Below are 20,952 nucleotides of genomic sequence, written 5' to 3' on the forward strand. Positions count from 1 at the left end.
CAGGGCAGCTCTGCTAACTCTCTCCCGCAGAATGGCAGACCTTCTATAACCCTCCCACGGTCCCTTCCTCAGCAGCCCTCTGCTCTTCCCTACCTCAGCACCTGGCTTTTGCTCCTGCACAGCATTTGCCAAATTGTGCGCTCACTTGCTCCTGTGTGCACTTCCTCAGCCCCGTTAAAATGGGAGTCCCGTGAGGGAAGGGCTGCGTCCGACTCCTTCACCCCGACCCTGGTGCGTGGTGCACCCCTGGCAGGCTCTTGGCAAGCACGTGGTCAGTGATCCCGCGGACTCTGCAGGCACCACAGATGGGAACCGCCAGCATCTTCGCTCGCCTCCCTGCACCCTCATGAGGTGCACCAGGCAGGAATCATTAACTTCACTTTCAAGACAGAGATTTACCCTCCAGGTCTCGCTGTGGGTGGTGGCAGAGCCACATCCAGAACCCACAGCCCCCTCGCATGGTGGCAGCATCACGCAGCCTGCTTCCTTACCAAGTCTGTCACCAAACAGCTGACATCCACAGTCACAAACGTACAGAATCCAGGACAGTGTAACTGCTGCACGAGTAAAATGACCCTGTCACCCCGGCAGCTTGAGGGTCACTGAGCGGACACGAGGAGTCAGTGCCACGCGGGCCTGTGGACAGCACCTCCCTGAGTGCCCCTCAGTCCCGCAGGACGGGCAAGAAACAGACTTGGAGAAGTCAGCTCACTCACCCAGCGACAGGCGGTCAGTGAGCAGGGCGGAATGGAGGAACAAGTCGAAACCCCTCCTAAAGCCAGGGTCCTCCCTGCTCTGTGGCCGGGCCTTGGACGCCCTGGTGGGGGCCAGAGCTCCTGCAGGGAGGGCTCTGGGCCTCCTGCCTGGAGCCTGCACCCCCCGCAGCTCAATTACCTGCCCCGACACACTTCCGCACTACTGCCTCAGAAAATCTCCGCTGCCACGGCGGTGTCCCCAGCGCGGACACACCAGAACTCCTCAGGCTCCGCTCACACCCTGAGCAAGGGGTGCCCCGAGGGGCCCAGGGCTGCAAGGGCAGCTACAGTTTGCAGTTTCAAGGACAGAGGACACGTGGTGACAAACATTTCTCACGCACAAACATGGACGTCCTGCCCTCCCTGGGCCAGTGTTCCTCAAACATCGACTGAGCAAAGGGATGGAGAATGGAGGGAAGGAGCGGGAACAACCACAGCTCTAAAGTGGCCCAGAGACGGGCAGAGGCGTGGGGAGCCCAGGTAAGGCCCATCTTCCAGCACCAGCCGTTCCCTGCAGAGTCCCGTGGCCCGGGACTGCCACGGGGACGCCAGCCTCATTTCGTTCTGTAAACTTGTTCCAGACAAGGAGGGTTGATTGGAAAAGCTAATTAAAGCTTTTGAAGATTATCTCAGACCCGAAGCAAGGGAGAACACAAAACGCCTCCCCACCCTGCTCCTCCACCCCCCAGACTCTGGCCTTCGTTAAGCTTTGATTTCAATCAATTGCACACCCACTAAAATTAACTTATAAGGCCAATAAATTGCAACCGCATGTTTGAAGGTATTATCTGCTCCAAGCCAAGAGCCAAGGATTGCAGAGCGCGGGGCAAGATGTCTGGCGCAGATGGGAGTAATCATCTTGGGAAGAAAGCGGTGCCAGCTTTCTTCGGTCAGAACATCTGGTCTCGGGCAGAACCCGCGCCGACAGAGGCCAGGGCGAGACCCAACGAGAAAGGTTGAGCAGGGAAGGTTTCCTGTCTTCTCTGGGCAGCTGGAAAATCAAAGCACTGATCTTGGGGTTCGTGGCAGCCAGTGGGGATCACACTGCACACAGGCTGTGTCTGGCAGCTGGGTGCTGGCCCTAAGGCTCCACTCTGAGTCTCTCCCAAGAAGGACGGAGCACTTAGGCCGAGCAAGGAGGCCGTGGGACCCACGAGCTGCACTAGGCTTGGGCCTAAAAAGGCAGAGTCAACTCTGTCGGGACAGAACGTCAAGTGACCCCACGAGCCAGTGCCGAGGAGTCTGCCCTCTCTGCTGCCCTTCCTCCATGGCCCTGGCACTCAGTTCTAATGACGCTCCCTGCGCTGAGCCAGACCCGCCAAGGAGAGGGAGAAACCACGCGGGACCTTGGCAGAGAGGAATCAGAGTAGCCTAGAGGTGGGTTCCAGGTGGGAGGGCTGGCTGGGGGAGGGAAGTGATGAAATCGAAGAGGACTGGAGAGCAGACGAGGCCCTTACCCAGCCCCAGCACTCCGGCAAAACAGGCCTGTCATCTCCTAAGCATTTTCAGCAAACTGACTCTTCTAATCTAACAAGAGGGTTGTTGGGCAGCGCTACCAACAACTGCCTGACAGTTACTCTCTCCAGGGAAAGTACTAACTACTCTGACCCCTTTCTACCGCTGGGGATGGCAGAAAGGGAAGAGACAAATGTGAGAAGACCAAGGTGAGCATGCAGCAGGGACCCAGAGTGGGAGGGGCCCAGGACAAGAGGGGACCCAGGAAGAGGAGGGGCCCAGGCACTGCTGGACTTCAAAGAGGGCTGTGGAGGACACGCGTTTGCCCACCTTGGGGAGTCACACCCCCCAAATGCTGGCCCTTTTAATCCACAGTTGAGAAATGCTGTGCATGGGCCAGGGGAGATGGGGATGCCACATCCCCATGGGTTTACAAGCCAGAAGGGCCTGCTGGTCACCCTGTCCTCAGCCGTGTCACTCTGACCACATTGACTCCACGTGCTGATGATTAATTCCAATTCCCTGCAAAGTCAAAGTCGTTACAGACCTAGGGATCAAAGCCAGCACCCGAACAGAATCCAAGTCTCTCCCTCAGGATTCAGGGAAGATGATTTTATCTCTGTGGCAGAGGGAGCCTCTGGGGCAGACGTGAGGGCCCCCTCTCTAGGAAGGCTGGCGTGGACTATGGGCCGCCTGGGTCCTGCCCCAGCCCTGGGTCTCTGCTGACATCTCCTTCCACGTGTCTTTTTAAGAAAAAACCCAAGGAGTATGGACAAGGTTACTGGGTTACTGGGTGAAGGGGGAGAAGAAGCAGGAGCCTTCCTCACGACTGTGTGTGCATGGCCGTGCCTGCAGGAGCCGCGTCTATGACAGCAAGCGTGCCCGCACGTGGCAGGCCCAATCTCAAGGCATGAACCAACAGGGGCACAGCAGGGTGGTGGCCAGAAAGGGCACCCAAGGCCTCTTGTTCTGGTCAAATCTGTGTGAGTGGCTGGGTGCAGTGGCTCACGCCTGTAATCCCAGCACCCTGGGAGGCTGAGGCAAAGGATTGCTTGAGCTCAGGAGTTCAAGACCAGCCTGAGCAAGAGCCAGACCCCACCTCTACTAAAAATAGAAAAATCAGCTGGGCATGGTGGTGCACGCCTGTAGTCCCAGCTACTCGGGGGCTGAGGCAGGAGGATAGCCCGAGCCCAGGAGTTTGAGGTTCTGTGAGCTACGATGACACCACTGCACTCTACCCGGAGCAACAGAGTAAGACTCTGCCTCAAAATAATAAAAATAAAAAAATAACAATCTGTGTGAGCAAAGGCCGGCGTGGCCTTCCCAGTACAAAGTGAAAGTTCTCTGCAGCACACAGTCCCCACGAGAGGACTCTGAGCGCCAGCCTGGCCAGGGTCTGGCAGTTTTTAGTCATCTGACCAGGGGCGGGGGCTGGTGCTCGAGAGGCCAGAGCAGAAGCCAAACACAGTCCTGACTCTACAACTCATCAGGATGCAAGAATTCGGGAACATCTGGGGTGGGCAGGAGCTACAGACCCGGTCACACAGGAGCTGTGGCTGCTCCTCAGCTCCCTCGGCCACTGCAGGGCGCAGGCCGAGCTCCAGTCTGAACTGGGTGCCCCGGAAGCAGCAGCCTGTCCCATGCGGCCCTCCTGGGCACGACGGGGTGCCTCGCCTGCTCTCAAGGGGGTGGCTTCTTCAACCGTTCGTTCCCTTTTCTCTGGCAGAGGTGGGCTTCCCCAAGGCTCCCGGCATCTCTCACCAGGCCAGGGGGCACAGGCCATCGTCCCAGCCCCTCACGCAGCAGTGGAGTGACCAAAGCCAGCAGACAAGAGGCACTGCCAGTGGATGCCTCCTCTCAGAGGGACCTTGGCCTGAGCCCACGTGCCAACGTGAACAGAAGACAGAGGAAGAGTCCACGGAAGAGTAGGGGTGGGAGGGAAACAGATGCGTTTCTATGGGAACGGGTCTGTATGGGAGAGCCTGCGTGAAGGATGAAGACAAGGCACGACCTACTGCCCCTCCACCCCATGGAACAGCCTGGTCCCTAAAAAGCCCAGTGTGACCAACGGCCAGTGTCCCCCAACAAGGCCTCCTAGCCGGCTCCCCTCTGCTCTAAAACCACGGGGAAAAGAGCTCCCATTCCAGACCCCTCCGCTGGTCACCAACAACCTCCTGAGACACTGAGAATGGGAAGTTCTGGAGGTGAGCAATGTACCAAGATGTTTTTAAAGAAGAAAAGAAAAAGGAGATCTGTTTTCATAATTTTTACACCAGAAACAGGCTGGCTCGTCATGTGTGGTCCAGCTGGGAAAATGTTCCTCGCATACGGTCTCAGGCAAAGTGTTTCTCAGCACACTGATAACAGTGGGTGGTTTGAAATTGACGACTTTGGTGTCCCAAACGACAGCTCCAACCACTGTCCCTCGGTGGCCTGTGGTCCCTGTCACATGGGGAGAGCCTGGCCCTGCTGCACCTGGCACTCGCAAGGGAACAAAAGGCCTCCCCCGCCTCCTCCACAGCACCCTGTTCTCTCCGCCTGCTGCCTCCTTGGAAGCAACACCCCGAGATGCTGGGGACAGAACGGCATCCTCTGGGCCTGGATCCCACCATTACGAACTGCCCCAGGCCCTCGGGGTCTGGTTGTCCAGTTCAATCCCCAACTAAGGGCGGGAAGCCACCCTGCCACCCCTCCCTCAATTCCCCCGGTCAGATCACGTTCAGAGAAGAGTGCAGGCAAAGACAGGGGGCAGAAACGAAAGCCCCCTTAAAAACGGGCACTTCCCAGGAAGGGGAAGGCGCTACAGGATGCAGTGTAGAGTCAGACTTGGGGTGTGGAGCCCAGTCTTGCCGTTTTCTAGCTGCGTTAACCACCTCCAGCACTTCTCTGAGCCTCAGCTTCGTCATCCGTTAAATGGGATAACTTCCACACATCCTATAGTCACTTCAAGGATGAAGTGATTATTTTGAAGTCTTTAATGATCATGGGGAAATGCTCAGGCCAAGAGGCCACTCCAGCCCCCACGGAAGGCATCACCACGTGCCACTGCTCATGTGAACAGCGAGAGGGACGGGAGAAAGGGGGAAGCAGCAGTGAAGATGGCGCTGGGCTCTTCCCCAGTCCGGCCCTCAACGGCAGCATGGGGCACCGTGTCTGAAGGACTTTATTGGGGAAATAACAACACAAACAACTCAATCTAAAAAATAAGGTCTCCCCACCCCCGTCCATCTAAACATGGAGCCCAATAAAAAAACACAAAGTGCAGCCTCCTGACGGAACAAAAAGGGACGAGGCCAGGCAACTCCCTCAGGCTTAGGGGACTGCACGCATAGTAGGTCCGCTCCCCACATGGGGCGAAATCTAGCAAACGCTTTCAAAGGGGGAACTTTGCATTTCCACCTTCAAACTTAGCAGAAAGGGCAGGCTGTGCTCCTGGAGTATTCTGAGATGGTTCACGAGGAACTTACAAAGGTACACAAGGGGCCAAATACGCCCAGATCGCTTTCAAACCTACTTCCGGTTTCAGAGGGACTGAGGATATGCACCTGCTGGTCGACAGAGCTGTGTGTGCACGTGCAGGGCCCCTTGTAGACACTGGCATGACCACCCCCCTGCCTGGCTGGCCCCCTGATGTCAGACCTCATCCCAGTGTCACCTCCCCAAGAGGCCTTCCCGGACTGCTCCACGAAGGAGCAACTCCCCACGGCACTGACTTGCTCATGGTCTGCTGCTCATTTTCCTGCAGTGGAAGGGTGGCGAGGGCGGGGGTCAAATCTGTCCGTCTCAAAAGTCCCTGCCATGGGCCAGGCTCGGTGGCTCACGCCTGTAATCCTAGCACTCTGGGAGGCCGAGGCAGGTGGATTGCTCGAGGTCAGGAGTTCGAGACCAGCCTGAGCAAGAGCGAGACCCCGTCTCTACTAAAAAAATAGAAAGAAATTATATGGACAACTAAAAATCTATATAGAAAAAATTAGCCGGGCATAGTGGCACATGCCTGTAGTCCCAGCTACTCGGGAGGCTGAGGCAGTAGGATCGCTTAAGCCGAGGAGTCTGAGGTTGCTGTGAGCTAGGCTGACGCCACGGCACTCACTCTAGCCTGGGCAACAAAGTGAGACTCTGTCTCCAAAAAAAAAAAAAAAAAAAAAAAAAAAAGAGCCCCTGCCATGGCCTAGGTGCTCACTGTGTCCCGTGGGAGGCTCTTAAGTGTCTGTCAGATAAATGAATAAACACTGCACTCGGGTAAGATGGCTTTACGTCCCAGGCCCACCACTGACTGCATGCGTGAACGTGGGCAAGTTACTTCACCTTTCTGATCTGCCAACCCATCTGCAAAACGGTCAGCACTGAGTTTGTGGTACGGGAAAAAACTGAGGGGCTTCTGAGACGGACAGATTTGACTTTGATGCTGGCTCTGCCCCTGGCCTTGGACAAGCACCTTAATCTTTCTGAGCCTTAATTTCTTCATCTGAAAAATGGGGACTAAAACAGGAATCGTGTGTGTGAGGATTTGAGACGCTGTGTGGGCGATGTCTGGTGCCGTGTCGTACACACAGTAGGTGCTGTACCAGTGGGACCTGCTCTAGGAAGATTCACCATGCAGAGTAACACACAGCTAAGTATGCACAGAGCAGCACCCTGCGACTGAGTCATCTCATAACCCACCCGATCATTAAGTGGTGCCCTGCGTCCTGCTACGGGCGGCTCAGAATCTTAGTTAGGTGAGCCGCCAGGCAACAGATTCGAGGGAGACTGCTTGGCCTGGTCACACTGTCATTTAGGAGTTACCTATCAACATCACAAGAGCTAAAGTGCACAGGGAAAAAGTAACTTACAGGTCTCGGTACTGGTCAAAGGCATTGTTGGCTTCTACCTCCAGCTTTCTCAGCCGAGCAGATGGCATGGCCCCATCTTCCAAAGGAGGGTCATACTTGTTACTCCATGGTGACCTGGAGGGAAAGAAGGAGAAGGGTATCACGTGAATCTTGGCCTATGAGCAGTGAGCCCAAGCCCCAGCTGTCTGACATTTCAGAGGCAAAGCTGCTACCTACAGCAAAGATTTTTCCAGGCCCTGGCAACAGACAGGGCTTTCTGGAGGTCTGCAGAGCAAGGGCTCAGATGCAGGTAGACTGGGGTATGCACTGCGGTCCACCTCTCAGCAGCTGTTTACTCTTTGCAAGAGTCTTAACCCTCTAAGCCTCACCTTCCTCATGTGTAAAATGAGGCTACTATTTGCCACCCACAGAGCTGTTACGAGGACCAAAGGAGAAAAGTACATCAAGTGCCCAGGCCAGAGCCTGACAGACTGTCAGTGCTGCACAAATGTTAGCTCTTTCTTAACCCATTTTCCTTTGTGTTCACCACCTTAGTGGTCAACAGATGCCTGTCTCTCCTTCCTGACTTGACAGAGGCTCTCGATAAACTTTTATTCCGAAGACCTTCTCATATAGTAAGTATTAAGAGAGCTGTCAGTTTCAGAAGCAGGCGAGAAACACGGCCCCACAGGGAAATGCTGATTCCATTAGAAAACTTGAGTGATCATGTTCTCCACATGGACCGAGGATAGCTTTTCCAACATCCAAGGGCCATGCACACACATAAAGACTGCAAAGTAATGAGAACCAGTCTTTTTGCAGCCTAAAGACTTGCTGCATTTCTTAAGATGTATTTTGCCACATCAGGAAAGCATTTAATCACACAGAGAAGTGGAAAGGGGGTTATAGGGAAAGATCTACTCATTAATTCCTGCAGGTGGGGTCAGAGGCTGGGTGTTCAGAGAAAGAAGGAGAATTTAAAAGGTGAGAGAGGAATGAAAAGGAGGAGAAGACAATATGGAATTTGGGAAAAGTCCTTTACACTCTTGGGTCTAAACACCTTGATGTTTCCCCCGTCAGAGGCCCACACTGCCTTCCTCGTTTCCCCTGCTGACAACAAACCTACAAGCCACTGTGATGCAGGCCTGATGTTAAGGAAAGAAGGCATGGTCATTTTCTCCTGAACCCCAGTTTTAAGGAATTCTGTGCACACAAGCTCTGCCAGGCACCTATGCCAGCGAATTACGTCAAGATGAAACAAGAATAAGCTGGATGACCTCTTCCACGCGCCGTCCCCGGATATCCTGGCTGGTCCACAAAGGCTAATAAGCAGGGGAAGATTCGCTGTGCTTGGCGTCCCAGCAGGGTCTCCAGGCAGCAGTTACTGCAGACCCCCTGCCCTCAAGCAGAAGGAGCCTCTGGAAACCCCTCTTTCCAAGCCGACCATTCCCCTGCTCACCGCAGCTTTGGCAGAGACTGTGCGAGTGGGCTGGAACACTCGCCCCTGCCCCACTGCCAGTGCCCGTGGCCACATTGGACCAAGCACACACCGCGGGAAAGGAACTTTGAGCAAGCTGGGGCCCTGGCTTGGAAGACAGGTGTGACGCCAACACCAGGCACCCTCGTATTTTCCCGAGAGCCTCTCGCCTCCCCGGCATGGGCTGCCCTGTTAATTCTTGCCACCTGTCTTGCTCGGCCCTCTAACACAGTGCTGCCTGACAGAACTTTCTGCGATGGTGGAAATGTCCTAGATGTGCACTGTCCACAATGGTAGTCACTAGCCACACCACGTACTTGAAATGTGGCTGGTACGACTAAGGGAGGGACTCAAGTTTTAATTTTATTTAATCTGAATTAATTTAGATAGCCTATTCTAGAACCTCAGCTGCAAAGGGCAAGAGGCTTTTTTGTCTTGTTCTCTACAGCTGCTCAGCACCTAGAACAGGGCCTGGCACTCAACTACATGCTCCTTTAGTAAAAAAAAAAAAATTGTTGCTGTTAAAGGAATAAATTGTTGCATGCTGCACCCCTTCCCTCCCCTCACAAGCAGAAGTAACCTTCCTCCCTGGCACACTCACCCATTGCCTGTAACATTCTCACCCTTCCCCTGCCCTAGACCGCCAGAGGCCTGTGACAGCAGAGAGCCCGCGCTGCCTGCCCTTACGGCAAAGCACCCAGCACCAAGTGGGTGCTCAGGGAATGCTGTGGATGGGCTGAGGCCTCACAGCACGGGCAGGGTTGAAAGGACCCACAGGAATTCCGTTAGTGCCTCCAAACCAAGAGACGGAGCAACTTTTTGAGGACACCTAAACATTAAAAAAAAAACCCAAAAAACAACAAAGCCCTCTTACCCAATCTCAGAGACAAAGGTCCAGCTGAAGGGTGCCCTTGCCACTATTCATTTGTAAACAAGGCCTAGTTCCTCCACTCACCAGGGGGAGTGGACAAGAATCTGGGAGTGTGAACTTGAACTCCCTCCTTCCCCTACATGTCCCCTGTGAGAAGCTCCTCAGCACGCTGCTGCTACGCAGGACTTGTTTCCACAGTTAAACAGCCACCACCTTCCTGTGGGCCTGCAAGACCCACCCGCATGGCTTTCATTTACTGGCAATCTGATTAGACACAAGAGCCCATCTCGTGTGGACCGGGGGCCTGCAATTTTCAAGAAGCCTGTAACTCACATTTCCCCTGGCTCACAGACGACAGCACTTCAGGCCGTTAGTCCTGGAGCCGGGGTAATTGTAGCTGGGGGAAAATCATAACATTACCCAGAATATTCTTAGGGGAAGGGGCACTCAGAACACATTTAAGAGCTTAAATGGAGGCCATTTGAAAAAAGACAGATGGACAGGAACGCTTAGATTTCAAAAGTCAGCCCTTTCATTTCCCTCCGAGAAGGCTTTTTGTTTCAGCTAACAGGTTTCAAACAGTGCTCCTGGCAGTGGTCACACCATAAGGATCTTATTTAAGCAAACGATCAAACACAGTTAAGATGGAAACGTGTGGAGAGAATCAGAAGACCTTGAAGTTTCCTACGGAGAAGAGAGAAGGAAAGACGAGCGTGCTGCCTCAGCACCCCGGGCTCCTCTCCAAAGGCCTGGGACCCCCCCCCCCAGAGCAGGGCCACCTGGAGGGCCTGCAGGTACCAAGTCCCCAGGGTAGCCTGGCCTGGGCACGGACATGGATACAACCCCGTCCTTCCACGGGCTCCTGCAGAGCTGCTGCCTTACATAGCAAGCCGGAGTTTTCAGGTGAAAAAATATATATATAATAATGACATTGATTAGGCAAGACTCAGCTCAAGGACCGCATCTTCCAGGAAGCATTCTGGGAAGCCCGTGCCTGGCCAGGCGCTTCTCCATGGCGACGTGTTCCCTACCACCTTCACTCTCTCCAATGGTGGGTCCACCCACTTCCTGGGAGGCTCCCAAGGACTGCACCTGGACGCCACCCCTATGACCAGCACTGTGCCACGTGCAGAACGAGCCCTTGAGGGTAGGACTTGACCAACCCCAGAGTGGTAACACCATGTCTATGCTGGGGCATCTGCAGTCACGTCTGCGGCCCAGACCTCTCTCCTGGCGCTCCAGACCACACATCCACGGCCTCTCTGACATTCGTACTTTCACCTAACAGGTATCTCAAGCTATTATCTAAGCCGGCTCTTCCCAGGGTCCTCCTCACCTTAATCAACAGTGGCCCAGGCCCAAAGCGCCGAGATCACGCTTCACACTCTTCCTCCTTCTCCTCTTCCACTCTACCTACCTGCAAATGCTGCCGGCTCCACCTTTAAAATTTACCTCAAATCTGACCTATTCAACTCTAGTCTCTGGTCTAGATTAGGCCAAAACATATCCTCTACCTAATTTCCATGTGAACCTAGGAAAGGCACATGATTATAAAACAGTTGTTGTCTAGTCTACTAGAAAATCAGTATTAATTAAACCTTTTTAACATATGACAAGTTCTGTGCTATTCAGCATTTCACTCATATTATTTCTTTTAATCCCCCCAGTAACCCTATGCTAAATGCTATTGCCCTCAATCTGGCCTGCAAGACCCTGCCTGGTCTGCCCCTGCCACTCCTCGGGCCTCACCTCTGCCCCCCATCCCTTCTCAGGCGCTGGGACTCTGGCCATCTGCCGGCTGGGTCCTGTCGATCACCACCCAGGGCCTTGGCACCTGGCAGCTCTCCCTCCGACCTGCGCACAACTGAACTTCATCCTTCAGTTACCACTTACGGGAGAGCCTTCCTTGCCTACCTGTCCTGTCTCTCCCTCCCCTTGTCTTCTTTATTTTCTTTAGTAACACTTTCACAATCCATTTTAGTTATGCATTTCCTTACTGTCTGGCTTCCCCATTAGGATACAGGCTATGCAGAAGAGAGACCTAGATTAACGTCTGGTATGTAGTACCTGCTTAAAGAAAGATGCTCCTGAGCATTCTGTTGAGTGAATGAATACTATTATTTCCATTTTATAGATGAGAAAACTAAAGACCAGAGATGATAAATGATTTGTCAAAGTCCCATTAATATAGGGAGCCGCGTTTGAAGCCCACGTTGGCCAACTCCAGATAATTTTTCCTGCTTTGACTTCACAGACACTCTACCCCTCTTAAAAGAGAGCATTAGGCTGAAGCTTCAAGACCCACGAGGTTCTATGGTCTACAAACAAACCTGAAGCAGACTGTGTTCCTCCACCTCTGCTACCTTCTCCAAGGTAGTGACAACAGCAATCTGTCACGGAAATACTGGACTGGTTTGGGAATTCCTACTCTTTTTAATAGGAATAGCTTCTACATACCTTTAAAAACCTAGCTCAGACCTCACCCCCTTTACGAAGGCCTCCTGGAGTCAACCATGGCCTCTTACGTGCTGAGCCCATGCCCTGAAGAGGTTTTGCGCTGGCTGCACGAATCACATCATACAGTGATCAGTTACTCAGTGCGTCTCCTGTTCTAGACCAGGTGATAGTCACCAGGGGCAGGGACCAATGTCAACTCAGTTATTCACAGCCCTTCGCACAGCAATGGAACGAGAAAGGAGAACTGCGTATTTCACAGAGCTACCTTCCTATGTCCCTAAGCCACAGAGGCCCTGCCTGCCCTCAGGAGCCTCACCAGCTGCACACCTGTACCTTGCCCTTTGCAAGACATGATACAATCACAACAGTTGTTTTTGGTAGCAACAACCCTCTCCATGAGACGACAAGATCCATGCGGGCAAGGGGCCTTCTGTCTACTGCCATACTGCCAATGCTTGTTGGAGGCACACCCCGGACTCCTGCTGGAATAACAGGGAAAGGAGGAGAAGAACGGGGAGGGAAAGAGAGGAAAGGAGCAGAGGGCAGAGGACGACAGAAAGGGGAACGGGCTGGGCTGCCAGCCCGTCCACGTCCAGTGGTCCTTGTGATGCCACAGCAGGCAGGAATGCCTGCCACATTCCTGGGGCACAACTCACCTGTAGGAGTCCCCATCTCTGTTGTAGTCACACAAAAGGTAGTCCTTTCCCACCACCTTGTCTCTGGCAATTTTCAGTGGCTGGTCAACAGAAGACAGGAGATCTTCACACAGACCGGGAACCTGGCAGAGAGAAAGGACAAGGTGGAAACCATGGTTAAAATAACACGTCGGACTCAGGCTGGCTAATGATTTTGTAGCCACATTATGGTCAGTATATTTAACATCTGGCCCTTGGTACCCTGCCAAAATTATGGGCCTGTTCTTTTCTTTTCCACATGTGTCTGACACCAACTGTATCCCTCTATAAAGAAACCTGTTCTTGAATTACAGTGGAGCGTGATTTCCAATACAGTCCTCCTTCCAAAAACCGTGTGCAGCTTTAATTACCTGGTCGCCAGGGTGGTCTAGTAAATTTAAGTGTGTATATGCTTGGTATTGGTCTCCGGTGGGCACAGTCCAGGCCCAAGTCCTGAGAAGTAGGTAAACATTTCAAATACACAGGAATCCGAAGAACTCCGAGAAGAATAACTCATCCGTGCCGGAGAACTCCCACGGGCTCCCATGCTGGGTGGAGTTTCCAATAGTTTCCAGGCCCACGGCCAAACGTTTACCAGGATGGCTTACAGAGTCACCCCTATGTGTAGCAAAGGTGGCTTCACAGCGGCTTTGCACAGCACAGAGTGCTGGGCTGGCTCATCTCTGGCTGACCCGCCTAGGGGCCGCCTCACCAGGAAGGATGGGGCGCAGCAGGACTGAGTCTCTGGGCAAATGCTGCGGGTTCTGACACGCGGCCCTGCTAGTAATCGGGCCACTGGCTTCCTCCTCCCAACTCAAACATCAATTTCCACCAAAGTCTTCCAGAAACGGATGGCAGCACTCTCAGCAATGGATTCCTGCAGGCTTGAGTCACTTCCACGCCATATTTTCAATGTGCTGACTTGTACGCTTCGTGGGCCTGGGGTTATGGGGGCCCCACCATATCGTTTACCAGGCAGGTGGCTGCCAACTGCACCAATAACCCTTCCCGATGGAAAAGTTAAATTGCACGGCAAAGACAACAGCAGAGCAGCGCGGCAGAGGGGCTGGCGGCTACAGTGGTTCCTGTGTTTCTCCATAAGGCTCTTACCACCACCCAGAAGACGGGGGCAGGGAGCCCTGCCACCACAGAGACCACCCAGCCTCCACGGGCTCCTGAGGGTGCCTCTGCTGCCCCTGGGTGCTTTAGAACTCGGCTTGTAAAGCACCATCTGGCACGACCGAAGGATGGCAACCCAGTTTTGTGGCCCACATAAATTCTGGCCCCAGTGAGATGACCTGTTTCTTGCATGGCGAGCAGTGTCTGAAGAGAGATACACACACCACTAACCCTGTGTACAACGTGCTTGTTTTCAGAATTCCTTGTCCACACAACAGCCACCTGTGTTCCCGCCCTCCCCAAACAGATAACAAAATGGGGGCTACTTCCAAAGCTAGATTTGGCAATAACACCAAGACCCCTACCATTTCCAAGCGCCTGCCACGTATCATGCAGTGTGCTAGGCCCCCGACATAGAAGCATGTTGTTTACGCGAAAGCTCGTGCTCATCCTGTGAAGCACGTATACGTATGTACTATCTCCATTTCACAGTCATTAAGCTGCCCGAGGGCCACACAGGAAGCGAAAGGTGGAGACAGAAATCAAACCCAGGACTGGACGACTCCACTCTGTAGCTCCGGTTTACTGTGCAGCTGAAGGGAAGGCCAGTGCATGCCAAAGGCACACTCTGGTGGCAAACAGGCCCCTCCTGGCCCTGCTCAGCTACGGCCACAGAGCCCTTCACCTGGAAGGAACGCTGGCTGAGAAAGGAAGGTCTAGCAGCTCCCACCAAGGCAGCCGGGATCTCGAAGTGGCCTTGCTGTGCTGTCGCAGGCCCAGTGGAGGGGACCTGGGCCCCCGTGTGCCGCCTGTCTCTGTGCATCTCTGTTTATACCGCTGGGCTGCTGCCGCGGCTAACCTGTTGGGCCCCAACTTTTGCCTGAAACCGCATTCTGTCTGGTCAGGCCTTGACACTATCGGCCCAGTTTATCATGGATTGTGGCAGGGACTAAGCACACAAGCTCTGACATCAGACTTTCAACTCCACTGCTTACAAGCAGGCTCATGGCCTTGGGTGAGTCATTTTACTTCTCCACTAAGACTTGCTTTCCTTACCTGTAAAGTGGGGTAACGAACCCAACCCATTTGGGCTCCCAGCCCCATGTGATTTGAGGACCACATGAGATAACGCACTCAGCATTCGGGACGGTGCCCAGCACAGAGAAATGCGTACACGCTAGTACCTGACATACTCATAGTCTCACTCCTCTAGACCCAATACCATGTGTTGTCTGTTACTCTCAGACAGCGACGCAGGCCTACGTCACACCTGAATCCACTATGCTGCTTCAGGCACTGGATACAAATGGGCCCTTGAGAATGCAGCTCTTAACCCCAGTACTGCCTGGAGCCAGCTGCGTCCCCTCCCTGCCAGCCACGCTGCTTGCAGCTAAGTCCCCCCAGCATAGGAAAGCTTACAAGATAATGGGATCTGGCTTAAAAGAGACTTAACTTCGCTCCTATCCAAGAGGCCAATCAGAAGTATTTCAATAATTTCTTCCTAGCACTTACACTGACTGAAATTATTTTTTCATTTATCTGTTGTCTGTCTCTCTCAGAATGTAAATTTTACCAGGGCAAGGGCTTCCGTCTTATTCACTGCCATATACCCAGCGCCTACGGCAGTGCTTGACACACGGCAAATGCTTGATGTATCTGGGAGGAAGGAAGGAAAGGAAGGAGGGAGAGAGGAAAGGATGAGTTTTACAACATGGAGCCTCCCCAACTCTAACTATATTTTAAAATTAATAAATTGGTGTGCAGTAAGAATCCGTGCCCAAACAGTTTATTGTCTGGATCCAAAACTGGATGGAAGTCAATGACCACTATTCTCAAATATGAACCATGATATGGTAGCAAAGCACTAAACAAAGAGAACTGGAGCTTTAATTAAACCAGTGGCATTTTGTTAATACATGACCGTAAGGAGCCAGAGCAATGGTGGGAAGATTGAGAACTACGAGACCTGGGTCCCAGCCTCTGCTCTGCTGGGAACCAGCCATCTGTCAAACACAGTAGGTGCGCCACTTGGAGAGACACACCACCCTTGAAGATCTGTGTCTGGACTTTTCCGTCCATAGCCAGGTATTAACGAACCTCAGAAAAACATACATTTAAACTGGAACTCAAAAAACTGTAGCAGTACACAGAAAAAACAGGGAACTCAGGCATGGCATGTGATTTGCCCTACCATGAAAAGCATCTAGGATTTGATATAGCCAACTGGTTCTCCACCCAAGCAGGTACAGTTTTTGCCTTTCACAAAAACTTTCAAGTTGGGCCATGGTTTTGTATTGTATTTCCATCAGTCCTGTTTCTTTTGATCAAAGATAAACTGCTCTGGAATAACAATGTTATCGTCGTCACGGGGAATGAGAAGTGTGGAATACAGGGTGAGCCCACGGACCTGCGCCAGAGCAGCTGCCCAAAAGTGCATCAGTCATGATCTGGCACCACCAGCGAGCCCGTCTTGTACCCATATGCCACCTCTCCACCTCTCTCTCTGCCTGGACGCCCTCAACCACACCGTCCTGCCCACTACTGCCTGAACATGCAGGTTTGCACACGTCTTCCTCCACTTAAAAATCTTCCCCATTCATGGATGCTGGATACAATACAGCATGGCCAGTTAAAGCTGAATTGCAGATATGCAGTAAACAATATCTGAGTACAGCTATGCCCCGCGTGTCTTTATTTGCTAACTCTGGAAATCGATCCTCTCTTAAATCCTACCCATCCTTCAGGGCCCTGCCCAAACTCCAACTTCTTTATCAAGATGTACAATTCTGGCCAGGTGCGGTGGCTCACGCCTGTAATCCTAGCACTCTGGGAGGCCAAGGCAGGAGGATCGCTCAAGGTCGGGAGTTCGAGATCAGCGTGAGCAAGAGCGAGACCCTGCCTCTACTAAAAATAGAAATAAATGATTTGGACAGCTAAAAATATATGTAGAAAAAATTAGCTGGGCACGGTAGCGCATGCCTGTAGTCCCAGCTACTTGGGAGGCTGAGGCAGAAGGATTGCTTGAGCCCAGGAGTTTGAGGTTGCTGTGAGCTAGGCTGACGCCATGGCACTCTAGCCTGGGCAAAAGAGCAAGACTCTGTCTCCAAAAAAAAAAAAAAAATATGTACAATTCTTCAGAATTCTTGTAGTAACACTGGTGTCAGTGGAATCCTAAATGCTTTTGGGATGGCTGTTCTGATACTGCCATTAGCTATCACCTCACTCCTTCCCTGCCACTCAGCATATTCTACCGTGTGTTGACACCGTGCCTACAGAGACCAAGACGGGCCCTCGGCCCAGCACAGCACCACACCCTCTGCCGTGGGGGCTCCATCTGTGCTTCTTGATGCCATGGAAGTGGACACTAATCCTGTGGTCTGAGGCCACACTACAGAAGCAGAAGCAAGGCGGCTTCCCTCTGTAATCTAACTAAGTCCTACACTCACCCGAACCCCTGCCCCCAGCCCAGTCGTGCCAAGTGCTTAGAACCGTGGAAGAAATCACATTAAGTCTCACGGATCGTGAGTCTGCACAGCGGTGTACATGAAAGGACAGGTGCAAACAAAGCAGAGTTCATTTGGGGTGCGTGTGGCACTGGCTCTGCTGCCCCCGAAGCCAAGGAGGGCCTCTGGTGAGGAGCAGCGGTGCCGGCACACGGCGGCCGGGTGGCTTCTGTCCAAACCACCCATCTGAACTGCCTAATGGCCTTGTAAGGAATGTTCAGATAACACCAAAGGTGTCAGACCAATCCAGGCTGTTGGGGGGATTTAAACTTAATTCCCAGTGACTTGGAATAATAAACACTGCCCTGGCCAGGACGGTGTCCGCTGTCTTGCTGGTGAGGTCCAGGGCTCCACTGGCCACAGCCCAGGGGGCAGGAGCCGCATGTCCTTCACCACTGAGACCCTCACCTGGCTTGCTGGTGCCCCGGGGGCCACCAGAAAGACAGGGGGAAAGGAGATGAAGTGAACTAGGGCAGGGAGACGGTAAAGGAGAGGCTGGGATGCCACTAGCAACTGCCTCGGGTGACACCTGAACAATGCTGAGGCTGAGACGAGGACACGTGAGCGCTAACACCCCGCACGGTGCTGTCAGCTCCGCCGCACACCTCCGACCCTCAAAACTGCTCTCCACGCAGATCAGCACTTCCGCCCTCAAAGAAGCAGCAGGTCAGAGAAATAACTTGACCAAAGTCACGCAGCTACTGGCGAACGTCTAAGGACGGACGTGTAGCTACAGTACAGTTAGGTTCAAAGAGAAATGACATTCTTGCTTCTGCCCAAACCGAACACTTTCCTACTATCTAACTCAGCAGCTGATCACATGAAAAGAGATACAAATCAGAAGTTTCCGGCCACAAGTGAGGTTTGTATTTGCGCTGCCATATGGTTCTACTTTGCCTCTTCCTCTTCTCCATTAGTTATTAATGTTGAAAAAAATTGTTCAACCAGAAAAAGAAACTTGAGATGAACCCGTTAAAAAAGCACAAAGGCCAGACCAGCCCAGCTCCATGGACAGTCTAATCCACGGCGCCCTTGTCTTTAAGAAGTGCACCCTTGTACCTTGGTTTAAAAAAAAATGGCCAAATGAACACATTCCATCTTTTGATCTGCCTGTTGGCTGAGAGCCCGCCACCAGAGAGATAAGAATCGAAAACAGACTCTGTTCACTCGGTTGCACCCTCAGAAGAGTAATGCTGGGGAAATCGTGGCTGGGGCGTCCTGGCCCACCACCCCCCATCAGTGCAGCCCACTCCCCAGGAGCAAAGCAGCGCGTGCTGCAGCTCCCCGTGGCCAGCAGAGGGCTCTGTTTACAACTGGTTCCTTTTATTTTTTTCTAAAGTCCAAAACTCGCCTATTTTAAAAAAAAATAAAAGTGTTTCTAGCAACACACACGCTAGTGTCAGAAACATAACATACAGTGTGGCATTCTGGAAAACACCAGCCTCAAAATCAGACACAGGTTCAATTCCCGGGTCTGCCACTTCCCGGCTGAGTGTGACCTTCCTAGATCCCAGGAACTGGAGGTTACAACACCCGCCTCAAAGAGAAATTCAAGAGAGACTGGAGCCTGCTCCAGGCTGTGTTAGGTGCCAAGGACTGGAAAACATGGACACATGTGGCCGTGCTCTGGCAGCATGCTCCAGCCACGGAGATGCCCCCGAGAGCGGCAAGCGTAGGACACGAACCTGCAGGAGACTGCAGGGGGGACTGTGGGGGAAATTCAGTGGCCCGGGGGGTGGCATGGACTGAAATACCAATGAAAACCAACGAACCAGCCCATGAGACTGGAGGGGAGGAAAGAAGGGACATTCCAAGCAGAAGGAAGCGCCCGCACAAGGCTCTGCTGCAGGCCACCACCAAGGTAAGTGTGAGGACAGAGGAGGGCCCTGGTGTGGCCGGAGCGGCACCCGGCGAGGCAGCACTCTGTGGGAGGTTCCAAGTGTGAGGGGAAGCCCTGCCACGTTGCTTTTCTTAAAAGTTTATTTATAAGAGGCAGTATGTTCACACAGGTCAAAATTCTAAAAGGTCCAAGAGCATACGCTGGGAAAAGCCTCCCACCTCGTCCCTGGCCTCCCAGTGGGGGCTTGCAAGCTGGTGTTCCCCCGGCTAGAGACGACCTCCAGGACCGGAACCCTTCAGCGGGGCTCCCTTCACACGTCAGTCTAGGTGGGCATGTCGCCTCCACCAGCCTGTGAGAGACCCAGGGACACCCCCCACCTCATGCCATCGCTCAGTGTAGAGGAAACACTAGCCCTCTCCCGAATTCCCGAAGGCAGCTTTGTCACAAGGACCTCAGTTTGCCATTAGAAACGCTTTGGGCCATGGAAGCAGTTTTCATGCAAACTGATCCTGGAGTTTGTGACCCATTTTGCCTAGTGCCTTTGAGTGTGGCCGCCCCCCTCCAATGAGAAAGCACCTTTAAGTTGGCAGCCTCACCCTGGCCTACAGGTCACACTTAGACAGTCAAGCTTGTTTCAAATGGGAAGCCGCCGGTACTCCAAGAGACTCAGGCAAGTGGCACCTGAGTAACCAGAGGATGATCCCAGGTACCCCACTGACCTCCAGGAATCTCTGCTCACCATCAAAACATGTCACCACATATCACCACTGCCATACAAGCTGGTGGTATTGAGCACCCACTCGGAAGAAGGACCGATGGCACCCCGCTACCTGTGGATCAGGAAACCCAAGTGGCAGGGAAGCTACTGGCCCAGCTGTCACAGCTGACAGTGGGGGAGAGGATCTAGAATCTCAATTCAAACTCTGATCCAGCTCCCGCAAGGCGCAGGACACACCGGGCCAACAAGGTGAGCTGCTCCCACGCCAATCAGGCTCAGAGGATGGGGAGGAAAAGAGAATCCAATCGAGGGAACTACGGGACAGCCAGGACCAAAGTCTCCCCCAGGTGCCCGGCCAGCGCAGACCCGAGGTGCCTGGGTCACCTGGGAAGGGGCTGCAGGGCTGGCCTGTCCTGTCGCTCTGCCATGCGCGCTGTGGATCCACAGTGTGATCTTTCCGAAGCAGACCTTGGGGGGCTCCTAGACTGAGGGCAGCGGCTTCGTGCCCACCACCCAGCAGAGCCTGGAGAGAAATGGGCCCCCGCCCTCAGGGCTCCACCCCCAATGCCACACACAGGGGTCCGGCCCTCCCTCAGCTCTTCCGGACCCCCTCTCTTCCCACAAGTACAGACTGTGTTCTTCACTTGAAGCCTGGCAGGTTGTAAGATGTACTATCAATGAGAACAATGTCACATACACGTGCTGAACTTAAGAAACAACTTCCCACCTTCAGAAACATTAAAATGTGAGCAAGCCGGGCACCACAGGCGCGAGACACCGGTACGCGTGGCACACCCGGCAGCAGTGCAGACGGTCCCCAACGTGACGGTCTTTCAACTTTACGATGGTGCGAAAGTGATACGCATCCAGTAGAGACCATACTTCGAATTCTCAACTCTGATCTTCTGCCGGGCTAGCGATCTGCCCGCCACTCTCCAGCGAAGCCAGGCAGCGGCAACAGCCACAGCTCCCAGCCGGTCATGCAACCGTGATCTCGAACAACTGATATTCTACAGGGGACTGTGTTGCCAGAAGATTCTGACCACCTGTAGGCCGGTGTGAGTGTTCTGAGCACGTTTAAGGCCAGCTAGGTTAAGCTGTGATGTTGGTAGGTCAGGGGTATCGAGTGCATTTTCGACTTGTGGTATTTCAACCCCCGATGGGTTTGCCAGGACGTGGCCCCGACGTCAGTTGAGAAGCATCTTTTGCACCAATGTAGGCGAGGGTTGGGGTCACTCAGGGTCTAATGCAACTGAAGCTGGCCAACATTAG

The 20,952-nt window shown here is 53.2% G+C and overlaps 1 protein-coding gene across 3 annotated transcripts in view; it reads right to left on the minus strand.

Annotated features, from left to right (window-relative positions):
- Window positions 1–20,952, minus strand: part of CAPZB (capping actin protein of muscle Z-line subunit beta) — a 131,838-nt gene that overhangs the window by 27,984 nt on the left and 82,902 nt on the right. For all 3 annotated transcript variants that reach the window (XM_069479427.1, XM_069479426.1, XM_069479428.1), the window contains exons 3-4: window positions 12,483–12,604; window positions 7,043–7,156 (exon numbers count right to left, since the gene is read on the minus strand). In XM_069479427.1, the coding sequence (XP_069335528.1) occupies window positions 7,043–7,156; window positions 12,483–12,604 (236 nt within the window). The remainder of the gene's footprint in view (window positions 1–7,042; window positions 7,157–12,482; window positions 12,605–20,952) is intronic.

This window comes from Eulemur rufifrons, chromosome 8 (genome assembly GCF_041146395.1).
Source record: "Eulemur rufifrons isolate Redbay chromosome 8, OSU_ERuf_1, whole genome shotgun sequence".
Classification (NCBI taxonomy): Eukaryota; Metazoa; Chordata; class Mammalia; order Primates; family Lemuridae; genus Eulemur; species Eulemur rufifrons.